General features: G+C 48.9%; 1 protein-coding gene across 2 annotated transcripts in view; it reads right to left on the reverse strand.

The window, feature by feature from the left end:
* The window catches only part of Kcnab1 (potassium voltage-gated channel subfamily A regulatory beta subunit 1), a 213,403-nt gene that overhangs the window by 2,595 nt on the left and 191,899 nt on the right, over window positions 1–18,909 (reverse strand). For both annotated transcript variants that reach the window (XM_048347221.1, XM_048347222.1), the window contains exons 9-12: window positions 8,196–8,281; window positions 7,158–7,278; window positions 6,026–6,120; window positions 1,372–1,492 (exon numbers count right to left, since the gene is read on the reverse strand). In XM_048347221.1, coding sequence (XP_048203178.1) covers window positions 1,372–1,492; window positions 6,026–6,120; window positions 7,158–7,278; window positions 8,196–8,281 — 423 coding nt within the window. The remainder of the gene's footprint in view (window positions 1–1,371; window positions 1,493–6,025; window positions 6,121–7,157; window positions 7,279–8,195; window positions 8,282–18,909) is intronic.

Below are 18,909 nucleotides of genomic sequence, written 5' to 3' on the forward strand. Positions count from 1 at the left end.
TGTGCATCAGTTAGGGAGCCATATGCACCGGTCAGGGCTCCACAGACTCGGGTGAGGGTACCAGGCCCTCTGTTGGTGAGCGTGTCCACGGCAGCTAGGGCTCTTGGCTGCAGCCAAGATTTAGGAGCTTATTTTATGTACAGGACACGATGCTCTTGGGATTTTAAAAGCTTGAGCAGCAGCTGGGTGCCCCTGGCTCACACCCGTTGCCCCCCAATCCACTGGGAAGGCTAAGAATGGAGTGAATGTAGTTCAAGGCCACAGAACCTAAAAGCTCTTGAGGCTTCTTCTCAACCCATAGCTGGGCACTGTGGCTCACACCTATCATTCCAGGCTAGGTAGGAAGCTGAGATCAGAGGACTGAAGTTCTAGGCCAGTGCAGGCAGAAAACACCGTAATCTTGCCTTAACCGAGGGAAGCTGGGTGTGGTGGCAACACCTGTCATTCCAGTCAGGAAGGAAGCCTGCGAGAGGCGGATCACAGCTCAGGCTCAAGTGAGACCCTCTCCTTCCAAATAACCAGTGAAAAGCAGGGCTGGTGGCCTGGCTCAGAAGGATCATGACAGCCTAGCAAGCTGGATTCCCTCAGTTCAAATCTCATCAGTGGGTGGAAACCCTGAGCAGTTGGGCCTCGAGCTCTGTGGGAGACTTGATGTGTTTCCATGTTAGTTGTGGTATAAGGGAATGGGGAAGGAAGGAGTAAGAATGTTTCCACAGATGGAACATTCTGGGCAACCTTAAATAGCGTATTATGATAACCAGTGTGTTGTGCTAACCGGCAGGCGGGCCACGGGCTGGGATGCTGGAGGGGGCGGGGTGTCAAGGAGTATGGAGGCGGTGGGAGCAGGGGTGGGGCACCCTATATATGGGCTGCGTTGGGGTGTGGGGCTGTGGTAGGTGAGAGAGAGGGGGAGAGGAGATAGGGAAGTGGTGAGCGGTGCCTGCCGGGGGAGGGGAGCGGAGCTGAGTGGTGCCGGAGCCTGCCCAGAGCCCTGTGGGGAGGAGAGTCCTCAGGCCTGTGGAGAGGCCTAGAGGCCGGAGGCTCAAGGCCTGAGGAGAGGCCTGAGGCCCGAGGAGAGGCCTGAGGCCTGAGGAGAAGCCTGAGGCCTGCATCTGGCCCCCTCGGAGGTTTGGAGGTGAAGGCTGTTCTGGTTCTGGGTTCTGGTCTGTAAATAAAACTCCTTTGCCACCTTTAGCTGTGCCTCCGTGAATTTTCTCACTCTCAGGTCATTACAGTATTTAGCAGAAACTTACACTTCCGGCATCGGCCGGACAGCCGACATTTTCCCACAACAGGTGTGTGGGCTGACAATAGAAAAGGTGTCCTCTGACCTGGCAGAGGGAACCTGCCCTCCCTCATGAGCGGTCTTACCCACAGCTAGCTGAGGTAGCGTGCACCCCAGGCGTTCTGCGATTGGAGAAAGGTCTTTGAGCTTGTTCTGCTGCTTTCGTCCTTCTTCGCTGACGATTCTCTCCTTCAACCACTGGTAGCACTAGGGGTAGGAACAGACACTGACTGTTAGTGTCCCCGAGAATGCGAGGTTTAGATGGTGAATTGCCAAATCTCCATGCTTCCCTTGGTTCTGTGGGGTAGGACGCTTGTCTTCCTGCAAGACCCTGTGGACAGTCTTGCTCTTTGCTTAGGGCTCAAAAACAGACTGATTTTGACTCACATTCACTATTCACATCAGTCCCTAGGCACAGGTATCCTCAGATCCCTGAGGCTGGCGTGTAAGACCCTCCTCTACTGAGGGAGGCGATGGAAGAGATGTCTCTTTTCAGATAGCCCAGTTTTAGAATGTAGCAAATAAATACAGATACCTTTGCATTTTAACAAGATCTATTATGTTTCCTTTTTGCTAAGAAGGCCCAGTACCAAGTGTTCTGCTCAAAGAAACCCATTGTCTCCCATTCTTGAGTCAAGTATCTCTTGTCTTCTATCCACTGTTACTCTGTGTTCCTCGCATTTCCTATTGGCTTTTCAGCATCTCCCTGGGAGCAGAGAGTGCAGCTTGGTATTGGTACGAGTACCATTAAAGTTTTTAAATTAGATTCACATTTTTCCAGAGTGTGTATTGCCTATTGTATAACTCCTGAAACTTATGAAGTAGAGAAGCTCAGGATGGGAAATATTCCTTAAAACTTCCGGGAAGAGACTGGCCCAGAGCCTGGATGCACAGATCAAAATAGAAAATAATGTCAGAACTTCTCAGTGCCCTACTTTCCAGATGACTCTGCTCTTACCACAAAATATGCACAGAGCTAGCCTGTGCCTAACAGCCAGAGAGCATATTGGTAAGACCTTAGCCTGTTCTTGTGAAAATGCTAAGCTGTGTGTGCTACTTCCTGGCCATAGGAACTTCCTTGTGTGGTACCGATCGCCACAGAAAGCTCTGAAGTCTGCAGTCTGCCCAGGCCAGACATGGAGCCACAATTCAATATGCTACTGGCTTTTATTTCTTAAATATGATTTTCATCATCCTAAGAGAGAATTTCCAAAGGAAAGCATCACCACATTCTGTTTTCTTGTGATTTTTGGAGGACTTTTGCAGATGTGAAAAGGAGAAGGGCAAGCCGCCCTGCCTCTGCTGGTCTCCTGGATTTCACAGGCTTGTGGTCTGCTTCCTGCTGGAGACCATGCTGGGGGAGACAGCAGAGCCTGGGCCGGTGGTGCCTGGGTGGCAGTTAGGAAACATGAGTGCTGCCATCAGGGGCCTGCTGGCCTTCAAGGGCCAGGGGCAGACGTAGGCCGTACCCGGAAGTAACTTCCATCCTTTGGGGGAACAAACATCTCCACTGACATCTCTGCATGCGATCCACACAGACAGGAAAAAGGGGAAACTAACAGACAATTGCTCTTGACAACTGCTCTGCAGCTGGGAAGCGGTCCTGAGGTTTTGGTGTGTACCATGAACATGGAAAAATGTCTTGCGTGTATATCAATCTTGTTGAATGCCTTCATTTAAAAATCTTCCATGTAATGCGTTCTTAGGATTGAGTTATAAGTTGTGTGTGTGTGTGTGTGTGTATGTGTCATGCACACATAGGACATTAAGAGATTTCTAAAGTAACAGACATCAAACATTCATTTACTCAGTCTCTCTTGTCACTGTCAATCCTTTAGCGCTCATCTTTTTGTTTGCTTTATTTATTAGGTGGTGCTGGGGTTTGAACATACAGGGCCTTACACTTGCCAGGCAGGCATTCTACCACTTGATCCATGTTTCTAACATTCTTTTGCTTTTTTGCAGGCAGGTCCATTCATCTCTCTGCGATTCTACAGGGTTTTCGTCTCAGGTTTTTCTTTCCCATTGTGCCCTGATCTTCTATAGAATGGTTATCATCTCAGGGTTTTCCTCCTGCCGCCCTGATCTTCTACATGGTTATTATCTCAGTTGTTCCTCGCCCTGCCCTGATCTACAGAGTGGTTAGCTTCTCAAGTCATTCCTCACACTGCCCTGATCTACAGAGTGGTTATCATCTCAAATTGTTCCTCATGCTGCTCTGATCTCCGCTTCCTTTCGTTATTCTCACATGCTCTGGTGGCGTCTGAACGCATGCAGCTGATGACTGGCCATCGCTGAGCTCTAGAGCGATTATGGGCAGCCGCCAGTCCCTTGTCCAGACGCCCAGTGCCGAGAGTTGCTGTAGGCCCTGGCAGCAATAGCTTGGGATTGGCCATCTTCAAGAGCTCTGGGTGTGTACACAAGGAAAGCTTTCTGGCGTCTGCAAGCTGCTTCCCAGCAGTGACACCTGCTCCAGGGACGGTGTCGCTGCCCCCTAAAAGCCTGGATTTGAAGAGAAACTGAGCGGTCTTGGGAGAGGTGATGATTAATAGCACCAGGAGACCTGGTGAGGAGTTTCTGGTCTGGAGTTGCCAGTGTCCCTCTGCTTCAGTTTCTGCCTGTGGCAAAGGTCTCCTAAGAACAAACACCCCATACAGGTAGATGTAATTGGAATTTTCCATAAAGCTGATAAGAATGTACAGATGGTCCCCACTTACAATGGTTTAATGTAGTGTGTGTGTGTGTGTGTGTGTGTGTGCGCACACACACACACACACACACCTCTACTAGAACTTAAACGCAGAGTCAAGGCTGGTGCTTGACCACTTGAGCCACAGCTCTACTTCTGGCTTTCTTGCTGGTTAATTGGAGATAAGGGTCTTAAGGACTTTTCTTGACTGTGCTGGCTTCAAACTGTGAACTTCATATTTCACCCTCTTGAGTAGCTAGTAATACAGTTGTGAGCCACAGTGTCTGGCTGATAGATGATTGTTTTCATACAATTTTGTGGTTTTCATTTTCAGCCCAGTAGTTGACAAATACATAAATTACCATCTGTAGGCAAATGCACAATATTTAGTATATTTAAGATAGGCTAGGCCTAGCTATCATATTCAGTGCGTTTTTGACTTGGACATTTTGTTTTGTCTTTTTGCCAGTCCTGGGGCTTGAACTCAGGGCCTGAGCACTGTCTCTGGCTTCTTTGTGCTCAAGGCTAGCACTCTACCACTTGAGCCACAGCGCCATTTCTGGCTTTTTCTGTGGATGTGGTGCTGAGGAATTGAACCCAGGGCTTCATGTATATGAGGCGAACACTTTACCACTAGGCCATATTCCCAGCCCCTGACTTGGCGGTTTTGATTCACCGTGGGTTGGTTTGGGCCCAATCGTGTTGTAAGTTGAGATGCGTGTGCACAGCAGTTGAGCTCTGGCTGCGGTCTGCAGGCATTTCTCTTTGTGAATACACGGGGCGGGGGCGGGGAATGAATGAAAACTCAGCGCGGTGCTTGGCACTGCGTCATAGGTGCTTAAACCACAATTGTCCATGCTTTCCTTCCCTTTCCTCTGTCTCCTGGCTCTCCTCCTTTATGTGCATTCTGCCCTAAGATGCTGTTACTTTTTCTTGGCTGACTCATGATGTAGATTTGGTTCAGAACAATCTTTAATTTTCAGGAACAAGATCTTACTTCATAATTAGGGATAAGTGTCCTTTCCAATAGTACAGAACCAGGAGTGGTGTCGGGTCAGCGTGCTTCAGGGGATATTTATATTGCGTTATTTTAGAGAACAAACAAGCTCAAAGTCCAAGTCTCCCAGGCAGAAGAGAGGGAGCGAGGCAGCGGCTGGGCGGGCTCTGAGGGGGACAGGTGGGTGGCGTGGGGGCCGGGCAGGGGCCGGCAGGGCCAGCTCGCCCAGCTCTTGTGCGGGCGCTCACGGGCTGGGAGCTGGCTCCGCATCTGTTTCCTCTCAGGAGGACTTCGTCTGGCCCAAAGTTTTAAGATGCCTGTCCGTCCTTGACTTGCGCAGAGTAGCTTGTGACTCTTATTTTATTACACATTCTCTCCAGCTTTTTAGTTAGGTTGTTTGTTTTTACACAAACAGACATGTTCTTATGCATAAGAAAAAAAATGTTTGGAGTACTCTGTAATAAAAGAATCAAGATGTCCCGAGTGGAGGAAATCTTTGTGTCGATGATCTTGGAAAATTTGAGGATCCTAAGACTCAGCCAGAGCCAGGGACCAAGTCAGGGAGGGAGGCCTCCAGGAATCTGAATCCCAGGCTCCTCCCCGCTGCCCTCCCTCCCTGGTGGAAGTGTCAATCATCCTCAGCCTTGCTCAGCTACCTCGCTGGCTGGAGTTTGGCATTGTCCAGAGGAGAATGAAATCCTCTTGGATGGAAAAGGCTCAAGCGAGGCATGCAGTCTTCCGCATCAGGACACCTACCACCACAGGGCCCTGACCTGGGCCCTCCACCCCGCGGCGCACCAAGCACTTTGCCCTGGGGAGGGGAGAAAGGAGGGCGCCGTGTTCTGCACAGACCCATTAGCCAGGGCCTGGGCGCGTGCCTGGCCGGGAGCGAGGGACCTCCGAGGGCCTCCGAGGTCGCCCCAACCACCAGTGCCAAGGTCACGGTGTGCCTGGCCTGGCGGGGGGGGGGGGGGGGTCCAGGCCCTGCCAAGCCACTGATTGGTCTCCTCCCTCCTCCAGACCCAGAGTATTTTCTAGGAGTTGGGGGAAATACCTTCAGCGAAGCCCTGGAACTTTCAGGCACCCCGTTCCCGTATTTTCCTGAGATAATTCCACAGGCCAGAGGAGACCAGGTTACTGCACCCACCCCTGCAAGAAGGGAGCAAAACAAAACAAAGTGAAAATGCTGCCGGGCGAAGGAGTGTCCCCAGGGCACAGGCGTTCAATCAGAACTTGGTGAGCGACGGGGGAACGCTGGCCCTTCTTCCATGGGGAAGTGACAGCTTGCCACTACATTCTAGGAGTCACACTGTCCCTCGGTCCTTCATAAGCTAGTGACACATGCCATGGGCAATTCTGGGGGCCGAGTTGGCGAAGCAAGCATGAGATTGTAACGCAGCCACGATGGTTTTTTATTTTATTTTTCATAATCCTGGGGTTTGTATTCAGGGCGTCCTGCTAGCTAGGCTGGTGTTCTACCATTTGAGCCACATTTCCAGACCTGCTTTTTGCTGGTTATGTTGGAGATGGAGTCTGAGAACCTTTCTGCCTGGGCTGGCTGTAAACTGCTCTCCTCTGGGTCTCAGTCTCCCCAGCAGCTCTAAGTGTGGAAGTGGGGTGCCCAGCCAGCTGTGCTCTTTGAATGTCTGCAATACCTGGACCCCGAGGTAAACACTTCTGGCAAAATAACGCCATGCTTCCCTAGCGGCACTGGCTGATGGAGGAAGGCTCAGTGCCTCGCACAAAACAAACACTCGGTTTGGTTCGCGTCAGGAACAACGGCAACCCCTGTTGTCTCGATGTCGGTATCTGTTCTGGTTTTATCCCATGTTCCCGGCTGTTTTAGGAAGGAAGTTATTCCTAAAAGCTGCTTTGGGATAAGTGTGTGTGTGTGTCCTTGGCTTTTGGGGAAGGTTTCAAGGCCGACTGAAAGATGTTCGCTTGGATGAGAGCATGCACCTGTCAGCTATCCAGCTTATCTACCGGGTGCCCCTTTCACCACACAGGCATTTTTTTTTGCAACACCTGCTGGCACGACACCTACTGTGCTCAGTTTACAGGTCAGTCACAGAGTGAGGTACCTGGAGACTCAGACACGACCCTTGTATGCGTTAGGGTTGCTGAGGAAGCGTGTTCCTGGTTCTCCCATTGTTGGGACGAATCGGGAGGCGTGACTAGTGGATTACCTATCTTGTGGTAGAGCTCCGGCAGCTGCACCTCCACCTTTTCTCTCTGGAAGAGGTGGTACTCCGCTTGTTCGCAGACCGGTGGGATCATGTTGAACTGCCTGGCCACTGAGTAGGCTTCCTAGAGAGAGAGGATAGCTCACGGTGGGGGAGCGGGTACTGGCGAGCATGCAGTAGGCCCGGTCACTCTTTCCCGTGCGCCATGGCGGTTCAGTGGAGGGACTGGAGCTGACTGCATGCAGGGGACAGGGCGACAAGCGAGGCCTGGGCCATTTTACTCATTCCCCATGGGGAAGTCCTTGTTCTGAGCCAAAGTTTGGACTGAGTAAAGGCCAGGGGAAAATTTGTCCACGTGTGTGAATTGTTAGTTGTTATAAAGAAAATGTAATTTGATTATTATGTTTTGTTCCTAAAGAAATAAACTTACACTAGCATCTCCAATGATTGGTATTTAAATGGGTTCTAAACAGATGGTTATTCATTAACCAGATTGTTATAAGAAAACTAGAATACTCTGTCCCCTCTGTCCACCAGCTGAAAACGGTTACCCTGCCCTCCTGCTACCAAAGAACATGCAAAGTCACAGCTCCTGCTCAGACCTAGGCTCTGCTTGATATAATCAGGGCTGTTCTCTCTGTCTGTCTGTCTCTCTCATATGCAGGTACTGGGGCCTAGATCCAGGGTCTCAAGTTGGTACTCTACCACTTGAGCCACAGCTTCACTTCTAGCTTTTTGCCGGTCAGTTTGAGAAAAGAGTCTTGGATTCATCTGCCTGAGCTGTCTTTGAACCATGATTCTCAGATCTCAGCCTCCTGAGTAGCGTGGATTACGGAACTGAAACCCTGACGCCTGTCGGACATCTCTTTAGTGACAGAATCGGTCCTAGAATTTCAATTCTATAGTGATCACGAGAAGGGGGTTTTCAGAGTATTTAGAAACGTGCTTCTGGGCTCACTGGGCAGCCCCTAGGAGAGGCTGGGAATGAGCCGGGTTCGGGAGGGGAGGGGTGAGGCGTGTTTAGGAATGGGGTGAACGTACCATGATCTCCATGGCGCTCCACCGCGAGGTGCCCCAGTACATGGCCATGCCTTGATTGATCACGTGGGTCATGGCTCGGACGATTTCTGTCAAGAGTCCACAGCATGCGTGCCACTCAGTACCATTTCATATATAAAATGACCTTTTACATTGGTAACAGCGCTAGTAGTCTAACCTGCAACTTTGATTCTCAGAGGCCCACAGTACTTCTGGGCAAACTGACACTCCATTTGTTTGTTTATTTATGCCTGTACTGAGACTTGAACTCAGGGCCTTCCTGCTCTCACTTAGCGTTTTTGCGCAACACGGGTACTCCACTGCTTGAGCTGTGCCTCCATTTCTGACATTTCGGTGTTAACTGGAGATCAGAGCTTCCCAGATTTGTCAGCCTGGGGCTGAACCACAGCCCTCAGATTTCAGCTTCCTGAGTAGTTAGGACTACGGGCATACGCCACTCGCTCCCGGCTGACACTCCACTGTGAGTGTGTAGTAACGGTACTCGTCAGTATTAAACACATGGTGACTTTAGGTTCTTTTCCACATATTTCTAAGTTAGCATCAAGTAGTATAAAGGCATTTCATTTTGACGTGTCCATATTCCGTTCTTCCGTATGAGTAGAGGGCATACCGAGGTGTCACTGCGGCGTTTGCAGACATGCTTGCACCCTACTTCGGTCAGATTAACCTGCTCTCTGGCTCCCCTCTCTCCCCCACCTCATTTGTGTCTTTGAACGTTCACAGTTGCACTGGCTGATGACCACACGGCCTGGTGAATCTCTTCCAGACGCCGATTCCCCGGCCTCGCGCTGAATCCTTGTTTAACAGAGATGACTCAACAGCAATGTGGTTAGCAGGAAGATAAACATATTACACGCTGGAGGGGCAGCCGAAACCAGCTCCCTGCGACACACCCTGTCCCTCACTTCTGGGAAGCCAACTTGGCTGTACCCTGGTTTCATCAGGACCTGCTGGTGGTCCATCACTCAGGCAGCGCTGCATTTCCTACTCCGGAAGACACGCCCCTGGGGGCGGGGCCGAGCCAGCCCCGCCCCTGCCACCTGGGATGCAGAGCCGCCTGCTTCCTTCACTCCAGGGAAGGTCCCCGACCGCACTGGCTTGCTTTTGTTTTTAAAATGATCTTTAAGTATTTGTACGGAGAGGTTTCAATGTGACGTATCATTTTGGAAGTACAATGCGTATTGACCATGTCACCGGTCCTGTCACCTGCCCTGTCTCTGTCAACCCCACCCAGCCCCGTGCGTTACCTGGCTCCATTGAACGTTCTAACTGCGTTCTTCCACACTTCCTCTCCACTCATCTGCCACCTTCCCCGGGACCCGTCCCCCACCGACACCCGATCAGCATCCTGGTATTCACGTTGTTAGACTGCAAGCTACTAGTGCGGAGGAATCCTCTCCTGCACGGACGATGCTGTGGTCAGCACGTTTGTGTCCGTGTGCCTCTGGCCCTTTACAAGCCAGATCTGACTACCACATGGGAGAAAATATGTGTCCTGCGGGCAGTGCTAAGAGGAAAGCTTACAGCTATGAGCGGCATCTTTGTCAACACATAGAGAAATCCCAGATCAATGCTCTTAATGTTGTACCTCAAGCTCTCAAAAACAAGAACAAGACAAACCGGTAGACAGAAAGAAATAATAAAGATCAGATCGGAAATAAATGAAATTAGAGACTCAAAGAATCAACAAAAGAAAAACAAATGGTTCTTTGAAAAGATAAACCAAATTGATAAACCCTTAGCAAATCTGACCCAAGGTTTGGATCTCTTGCACAAGACACGCCAGCCAGACTTCCAGCATGCTGGGTTATGACTGTATATTTCGACGGTCACAGGCCCTGGGGCTCCACTGTGGGTTGCATGTCTTAAGGTAGTGTTGGGGTAGATGAATTTGGGCTCTTGCTTGTCGTGAGCAAATGCTATTTGTGTGGACAGAGAGGGATTTGGAATGGCAGGCCCAGGCCAGGTCTTGGCTCTGTGGTTGTTTGGTTTGTGCAAGCAACTTCAACTCTCCCCCTCCCCTGGGTTTGGAAATACCTTCATTCACATAGAAAGAGGCAGAGGTGGCGCACAGCATTTTTCTGTCTTGGAGAATAATTTGCAAATAGGAGACAACAGAAGACAAACTATGTAGTTCTTTTTTTTTTTTTTTTTTCCAGTCCTGGGCCTTGGACTCAGGGCCTGAGCACTGTCCCTGGCTTCTTTTTGCTCAAGGCTAGCACTCTGCCACTTGAGCCACAGCGCCACTTCTGGCCATTTTCTGTATATGTGGTGCTGGGGAATCGAACCCAGGGCCTCATGTATATGAGGCAGGCACTCTTGCCACTAGGCCATATCCCCAGCCCCTATGTAGTTCTTTTTTTTTTTTTTTTTTTTTTTTGCCAGTCCTGGGGCTTGGACTCAGGGCCTGAGCACTGTCCCTGGCTTCTTTTTGCTCAAGGCTAGCACTCTGCCACTTGAGCCACAGCGCCACCTCTGGCCTTTTCTATATATGTGGTGCTGAGGAATCCAACCCAGGGCTTTGTGTATACAAGGCAAGCACTCTTGCCACTAGGCCATATTCCCAGCCCCTGTAGTTCATTTTTATTTCATTAAAAATCAAAGGGCCTGGGTCCTGTCCTTGAGCTTTTTCACTCAAAGCCAGTGGGTGCCCTACCACTTGAGCCACAGCTCCACTTCTGGCTTTTTGGTGCTTAAGTGTAGCTAAGAATCTCATGGACTTTCCTGCCTGGGCTGGCTTTGAACCGTGATCCTCAGATCTCAGCCTCCTGAGTAGCTAGGGTGACAGGCGTGAGGCCCCGGGACTTCATTCTTATTAAATTAGCCAGTTATACATTTTTAACGTCAGAAAAACCAGAATCACTTAGCTAACTAGCGGCAACCATCAATGTCTTTTTTTTCATCTTTAAATGCACAAAATATTTAATGCAGCCTGCTATTGATTACAAAAAAAGACATTCTGTCTCTTAAGTAGTATATATATTTTTGTAAGCAAATGTATGAATTCAGAAACATTTAAGTAACTGTCTGAGTACTGCATAATGGGTAGTTTGATGTAACACATGTGTTAAATGGAACATGTTTCAAATAGTAGGTAAGTTGCATCAGTTATTGAAGAAGTTTCTGTACGTAGATAAAGAAGCTCCTACAGTAGGAATCCTTTCTAACTCCACCATGACTTTCTCTGACCTCAGCTAGTTCTTTTATTGTCTTAATCAGCTATAATGTGTATGGACACCAGAGGGTGCCATTGTAAAAAGAAAAATCCACTGTGTGTGTGTGTGTGTGTGTGTGTGTGTGTGTGTGTGAATCCAGTTTCGCAGTGTGTGTGTGTGTGTGTGTGTGTGTGTGAATCCAGTTTCGCAGTCTCCCTGGCAGAGCATGGATTCTGATTTAGAAAAATCATGTAGTGCATTGGTACACAGGCCTCTGAGCAAAGACACCCGACAAAGGGGAAATCTGTACCCCAGAACTGACCCCTGCCCCTGCCCAGGTATTTTCAAATAAAGAAATTAGCTTGCTATGCTTGTTTATTTGGTAGAATCAATCCATCCTAATTTCAGAGTAGCTAAATGAAACCATTATTGTACATCAGAATGCTGACAGAAGGGAAGCTGGCGGACAACAATAAAAGTTCTGAGCAGCACATAGGAAGACAGGATGTGAGTTCTGGTCTTTCCTCACTTAACTAGAACATACTGAAAAGGTTTAAAGATGAAACTTCCAAGAATGATCAGGTTTTTGTTGTTTGTTTGCTGCTGGTATTGCAGTTTGAAATCAGGTGTGGGGCACGGTCCCTGAGCTTTTGTCACGCAAGCTGGGCACTCTGCCACTTGAGTCACACTCCCATTTCCAGCGTTTTGGAGGTTAGAGTTTTATAGACTTTTTTCCTTGTGATCTCAGCTTCCTAAGTAGCTGGGATTACAGATATGAGCTACTGGTACCAGCTGGATGATTAGCTTTTTATTTTGATCTTCTTGAGCTTTGCATTACAGTTTTTCTTCGTGGGAGATAATGATGCCACTAATTTGTAAATGTGTCAATTAGAGATTTTACTCACCCTTTCTTACATTGAAGTGGCGTGCCTGTTCTTTTGACTATTCTAAGTAGGCTCACACAACGCATTATAACCTCTGTACTGACTCTGGGCATTTTGGAAGGAAGTGTATTAGGCAAAATGCCCATCAAAGAACAGTTTCCCAAATGCTCACGGAGCTGCTCAGAACATAAATGTAGCCAAGCCCTGGCAATTCTGTGTGGCACCTAGCATTTCAATGCTTGGTGTCAGTAGAAGTTATTTCTGCAGTCAGTGGCATCTATCATTGTGCTATAGATATCTGACTCAAGCCCTACGGTTTGTGGAAACCAGGTGAAAGGTATAGGGGAGCCCCCTTTTTTGAGTCTCTAGAAACAGCAGGCAAAACAGCAGGCGTAGACAGCAGGGAAGGGCAAACTTAAGCTGAATAACAGAAGCCAAAAACAGCTTGCCCTATTGCTGCTTGACCTTTGCAAAGCAAAGGAATGAAGAAGAACAGCATGAAATTCCAGAGAAAGACATTTAAGGTAAATTGAGGAGTTAAATGGGTATGCAGGACATACCAGTCACACCCAGAACCAAGAATTGAGCAAAGAGAGTATTTTGCTTAAAGGATCTATTGCTTTGTTTACCAAGGTTTACTGGAATTGTGATTGCTATCACTAACCGCCAATTCTGCTCCTGTAGGTCTGCTTGCTTGCTTTGCCTAACTTGCCTGACCACATGCGTGGGGTACGTGGCCACGTGTGTGGTTTTTGTCTTTAAAAACCATCCCGATGGTGGGGAAGAGACACTGTGCACAGCCAAATAAAAGACTACTTGCCCGATTGACTAGTGCTGGTGACTTTATTGTCGTGGGTTCAAGTCCCACCTGGGAGGCCAGGATACTACATTCTCCTGACCTTTCTGTTTTCTGACACTGGTCACATTGATCAGACAGACAGATAGGGAATCTTGACACACAGCTTCCTATCCTATTCTTCACCTGGAGATTTTTATTTCTATAACAGTCTGCTATGAGCTTCTTGGGATGGACTTTTAAGTTCATTTGAAAAGGAATGTTGTCTTGTGGGTAGAAGAGTTAAAGTAAGCCATTTGACAGAGATTGAGCTGGGTTAAAAAATAATATTAACCTCATGAGATTTCCTGCTGGCAAATCCAGTTTTGTCCCATCAAAGGAAGTGTCTGCATTGCTTCTTGCCTACTGCAGCGCTGGCCTTGTCCCCGGGAGGGAAGAAATGGGCTCTTGGTTGTCATGACATCGAGCCCTTTCACCCTTCTGTCCAAGCAGCTCCCTGCCTGACTCTCAGGAGCACATCCGCATTTCTCAGGCATCTGGTAACGGATCAAAAGGCACCCAAGCTGCTAGGCCAATGATGTTCAACAGCAAAGCCTGTACTTTTGCTATGCTTTGAAATCTGAGGCTTCTTGGTGACTGACTGGTTGCTATGGTTTGGATAGGAAGCGTTCTAGAAGATGCAGGGGCTGATAGCTTGCTTGGTCCTCGGTGTAACCCGTCTTTTCGAGATAGGAAGTCTGGAAAGCACCTGGGTCTCCGGGACTCTGCCATAGTTGGTGGATTTGTCTATTGTTGTGTGGAGATTTCATAGGCTTTTGTGAGCCAGTGGAACCATGGAAGTTGGGGTCACCCGAGGGCATGACTTTGAAGGGAGGATCTTGGCTCTGGTGCCTTCTGGTTGCTTCTCTCTGCTTCCTGACCACCATGAGGGAGTTGGTGTGCTCTGTCGCAGCCTTCCTCAGCAGGGAGGGAAACTTTTGAAACGGAGCCAAAAGACATCTTTCCTGCTCGGGAATGTTTCTCTCAGGTATTCTGGCAAAATTGGTGATGGAAAAGTTGTCTGACATACCTGTCTCTCTCCTAGGTCTGATCCTTGTGCCTATTTCACCATTCCACAGGGTTCACTTAGATCAGAGTTCCTCCTTCTTTCACCGGGGGCTTACCTTGCATTTCTGAGCTTTCTTCCAGCCAGTGCCCCGAGATGGCCACTTCTCCTATTTTTTTTTCCATTAGAATCTTCTTGCAGAGGGAGGATTTAGCAAAGGACCTCATTGGTGAGCCATAATCCACAACCCATAAAGGCTAGACATGTTAGCCAGCTTTGGCTGTATCGGGAAAGTCTGTGTAAACGTTCTGTTTCTACCACAACAGAACTTTGAAATCTTTCCCTGCACAAATCACAGAGCAGGATGGACCCAACAGCTTCATTAGCTTCGCTTTATTTGGAGCTAAGTCTTCCCAAACTGTGAAAAAGCATACTTTCCCACATGGCCATTCTTGGAAGCAACTTCTTTTCCTTTGGCTTTCCTGGCCACAGTCCTTCTCTCCGGCATCCTGGGTTCTCTGTGCCTGCCGCTCAGCTGGTATCCTGTCCTGCGTTTCCCTCCTGGCACTTCCTTCTTGGTACTTCCCTCCTAGCATCTCCCTCCCTCCATTTTGGAGATGGATCCCATGGCTTCCTCTCAATGGAGCACGTTTTCCAGGAGCTCCTGTGAAGTCGTGTTGGGAGACGGGAAAGCTGAAACGATATAATTTCTGCAACCTCGGGATCATTTCCCATCCCCCTCTTTCCTTTGGGATTTGAAAGCCTATTCTGTGATGCCCAGATTCTCAGGGTTGCTGATGACAATTTGACCCTTCTTCCAACCTGCTGGAATGGTCTAGATTGCTCTTCTGGAATATTCTAGGTTGATCTTGATATTTTAAATAAATTTCATGACGGCGCTCTTTGTGTAGGTCTCTGTTTTTCTGGGTTATCAGCAGGCACTGTCAGCCCAGAGCCTGAAGTTAGGGAGATCTGGAATGTTCTGCCACTGCTCTGTAGTGAGCCCTCTCCGTATTTTGTCTGTTCTCTGTTAGATATTCTTTAGTTGAGAAGATATTGATCCTCCTGGATAGAACCTGAATTTTCTTGTCTTTTCCTTTCCATTGTTAAGGCTTTAAGTTTACCTTCTGGAACATTCTCTCAACTGTACTGTGCAATATTTTATTGATTTAAAAATATTAGCCAGTATATTCCGCATAATTTAACTTCTTATTGTTTTACTGTTTGCTTACTGTCTCCTCTGCTCAGTTAGATTCGTGCCCCAAGGGTGGGAATGTCTGTGTGTTGTGTTCTCCGGTGTGTCCTTGCGTGGTATGGTGTGTCTTTGTCACTTTGGGAACACCATCAGAATGTGAATAAGTGGGTGAGCCTTGCTTCAGCCCTGGGTGTTGTCCTCTACTGTATTCTTGGCCATCCTGAATGCTATCTGATGACATATAAAGGACATTCTGTAGGTGTTTAGAGACAAGATCTTGCAAAATTTAATTTTACTCAGGAAGGGAGTAGGGGAAATGGGTGGGAGAAACAAATCTTCATCCTTTTTTTTTTTCCTTAAAATTTTCATTTTGATGTCCATTCCTCTTCCTCCTGTTCTTCATGCTCCTCTTCCTCTTCTCTCGCCTCCTCTTCTTTGTGAAGTTTTATGTGGACTCTTACTCTTAGGCCGTTATTTTCCCTCTTGTCTCCTATGGAAGCTCCTGCTGTCAGGTGATGGTTCGGAACTCAGATTCTCCCTTCCCAACCTGGGAGCTGTGCCGGTTGGAAGCCGGCAGCACAGAGAAGCAAGGGCAGGGCCCGGCCTCCACGAGGCCCCGGACTGTGGGCCCGCCATGACTTCACTGGACACATTCTCTTGTGCCCTCCTGTCACCCCGAGGAGGGGCATCTCCCAGCGATGCCATCAGTGTGGTGGTCATGCTGGAACCCTGTCCCCACCCAGCCAGGCCTGCAGTGAAATGGGGGTTGGGGGGGGGGGGAGACCCTTCCTGTCCCTGCTGAGGTGCACGGAGCTCAAACTAAAAAAGTTATCAAAATAATAAAAAGAGGGCAATGTCCTGAGGCCGGTTCCCACCCAGTCCCTGCGGAAGCGCAGTGGAGAGGAGCCCCTCACTGAGACATTTTATTTCAGTTGCATCTTGGTGTCAATGGCTGCATCTTATCACCAACGCGGGATCCTAGTGAACTGAACTGGTGACACTGGTGACACTTAAGGCATCTGTACCGGCTTGGAGTTTCTGAGCAGTTTCCACCCAGAGCCTCTCCCGGTCTTCACGGCCGTTTCAGGTGGGCAGCGTGTCGATTCTGCTCACGCAGGAGTGGGAGGAGCTCAGTGGAATTCACACACGGAGAGCAGCTCCTTCGTCACGCACGGTCACTACCCAGGGGAGCCGAGGAGGAAGCGGCTGGGGAGCGGGGACCGGCGGGGTCACCGCCGACGCCTGCACAGACCCTGCGGGTTGGCTTCAGCACAGCCCAGAGCTTCCAGAGTGATTTCTCCCGACGCGGAGTCAGCGCGCGGTCAGATCCCTCACAACTCTGCATCTCTTTTTCACCCAGGAAGAAACGCACGCGCCTCCCGAACCCTCAGCTCAGTGCAGTCCTCAGATCTCAGCCTCCTGGGTAGCTAGGATTACAGGCGAGAGCCACCGGTACTTGGCTCTTCCCCTTCTCTTTGAAAGATGCATTTTAATTGATTTGATGAGCAATGGGATTCACTCAACTTAATTTGTTGAGAATCGTTCTCTGTATTTGGAATGACCATGGCACCAAAGTAATTTTTTCTATTTGAAAACTGTACAGCGGCACGATGCAAGCCACAACAATAAAAACAATAGCTGTCACTTTTTAAGCAGTCACTACACACTAGGTAACCTCCTAAGCATTTTGGGTTATCTCAGCTAACCCTCCCAACAGATCATATTACCCACATCTTACAGACAAGAAAACCGAGGTGGAAAGTTTGGATGACTTGTTAATGATCCATTAGCTAGACATGGAAAGAATTGTGACCCACCCCCTAGATCTAAAACTATCCCCTTCCTAGTTTGGGACGATCAAGTTGCTCCTGTGTCCGCAGCTAGACCTGCCTTGGTCATCATGTCAAAACAGACCCCACCACTGTCCGTGACCCTCCCAGGAGTCTCCTGTTCCTCCTTCCTTTCTTCACTACTGCATGTAATATTCCTACTGATTTCCTCTCCACCAAGAACGTCGTTTCTGTCATTTCAGGCAGGGGCTTTGCCTGATTTGCCAGCTTCTGCTTTTCCTAAGTTCCCAGAACAGTGCTTGGTACACAGCAAGTAACCAAAGAATACCTATGGAATGAAAGAGCCAACCCCACTGCGGAGGAACAGGCTTTGCCATCTGAGTAGATGAGCCCTGGGAAGCTGTGATTAAATAATTCAAGGGCAGGAACGGTCTCAGAAGGAAATCCCAAGGAGAAGTAATAGGAGGAGATTCCAGTGCCAGCCCTAGCGTGGCCACTGGATTTTCATCACAGCCTAGATTTTCTCCTGGCTCCTTCAAAGAGATGCAGGGAGAGATGGTCTGGATGTATGGGGCCTTTGGGGAGCCCGGCTTACATTTCTTGGCCCAGTAGTAAGGGAGGTGCCAGGTATTCGCGCCTAACCATCAGGTGCTGCTTTGTTTCCACGTCCCCTGCGAGGGTAGGAACTGGCCACATGCACAGGCTGACTGGCAGCAAAGCCAAGATCAGAAGTTGGTCCACTCTCTTGTCCTACCAAACATAGCGCTGTGTTATGGAGGCCTCTAATGGATGGACACGGGGCTAAAACACCACCCAGAGATGGAAAGATCCGATGTGGGCCTCACTGCTCTTATTGTTTAGGGTGACCAAAGTGGACCTCCCTTTCTGTGGCACAAACTGATGGTCTGTGAAGGGTAAAATGTTAGCTAAATAAGACAAGACTTTAGTGCTTTTATAGTGCATTCATAGTTAAAATGGAAATAACTTCAGTAAACTTGCAACTTTTTTTTTTTTTTTTTTGCCACAGGCTGATCTTTGTGAATATAAAAAACAATTTCCTACAAATTAATTTCTTTCTTTCTTTCTTTTTTTTTTTTTTGGCCAGTCCTGGGCCTTGGACTCCGGGCCTGAGCACTGTCCCTGGCTTCTTCCCGCTCAAGGCTAGCACTCCGCCACTTGAGCCACAGCGCCGCTTCTGGCCGTTTTCTGTATATGTGGTGCTGGGGAATCGAACCTAGGGCCTCGTGTATCCGAGGCAGGCACTCTTGCCACTAGGCTATATCCCCAGCCCAACAAACTAATTTCTTGAATGCTCAGCTGTCCCAGCCTTTCAGGCCAAGAGGTTAAATTGATCCGATGGCGCCTGGGGCCTGGAGGAGCATCCTGGATGGGTCATAAATGAGATGTGTTCTGCGATTTTAATTTGATGTGGTGATCCATGGGGCATCTCTGCTGCCAGCGGCTCTCTCCCTTCACCGCTGGTCAATCTGGTGTCAATCACATTTCTGGGAGGGACCTGGCACCTGGATGCTGGATTTCTGCAGAGGAGCAGCAGCAAGAGGGGGAGTGTCCTGGGCTATCTGGGGGTCCCCTGTCCTTCTTAACATCACCTTGGACGTTAAGAACCAGACCAGAGGACAGACTATGTTGCTATGTCATCCAGACAACGCTATCCATCGTGTGTGTGTGTGTGTGTGTGTGTGTGTGTGTGTGTGTCTGTCTGTCCGTCCGTCCTAGGGCTTGAACTCAAGGCCTGGGTGCTGTCCCTTAGCTCTTTCATTCGAGGCTGGTGTGCTACTCCTTGAGCCACAGCTCCTCCTCTGGCTTCGTG

Source organism: Perognathus longimembris, chromosome 5 (genome assembly GCF_023159225.1).
Source record: "Perognathus longimembris pacificus isolate PPM17 chromosome 5, ASM2315922v1, whole genome shotgun sequence".
NCBI classification, from domain to species: domain Eukaryota; kingdom Metazoa; phylum Chordata; class Mammalia; order Rodentia; family Heteromyidae; genus Perognathus; species Perognathus longimembris.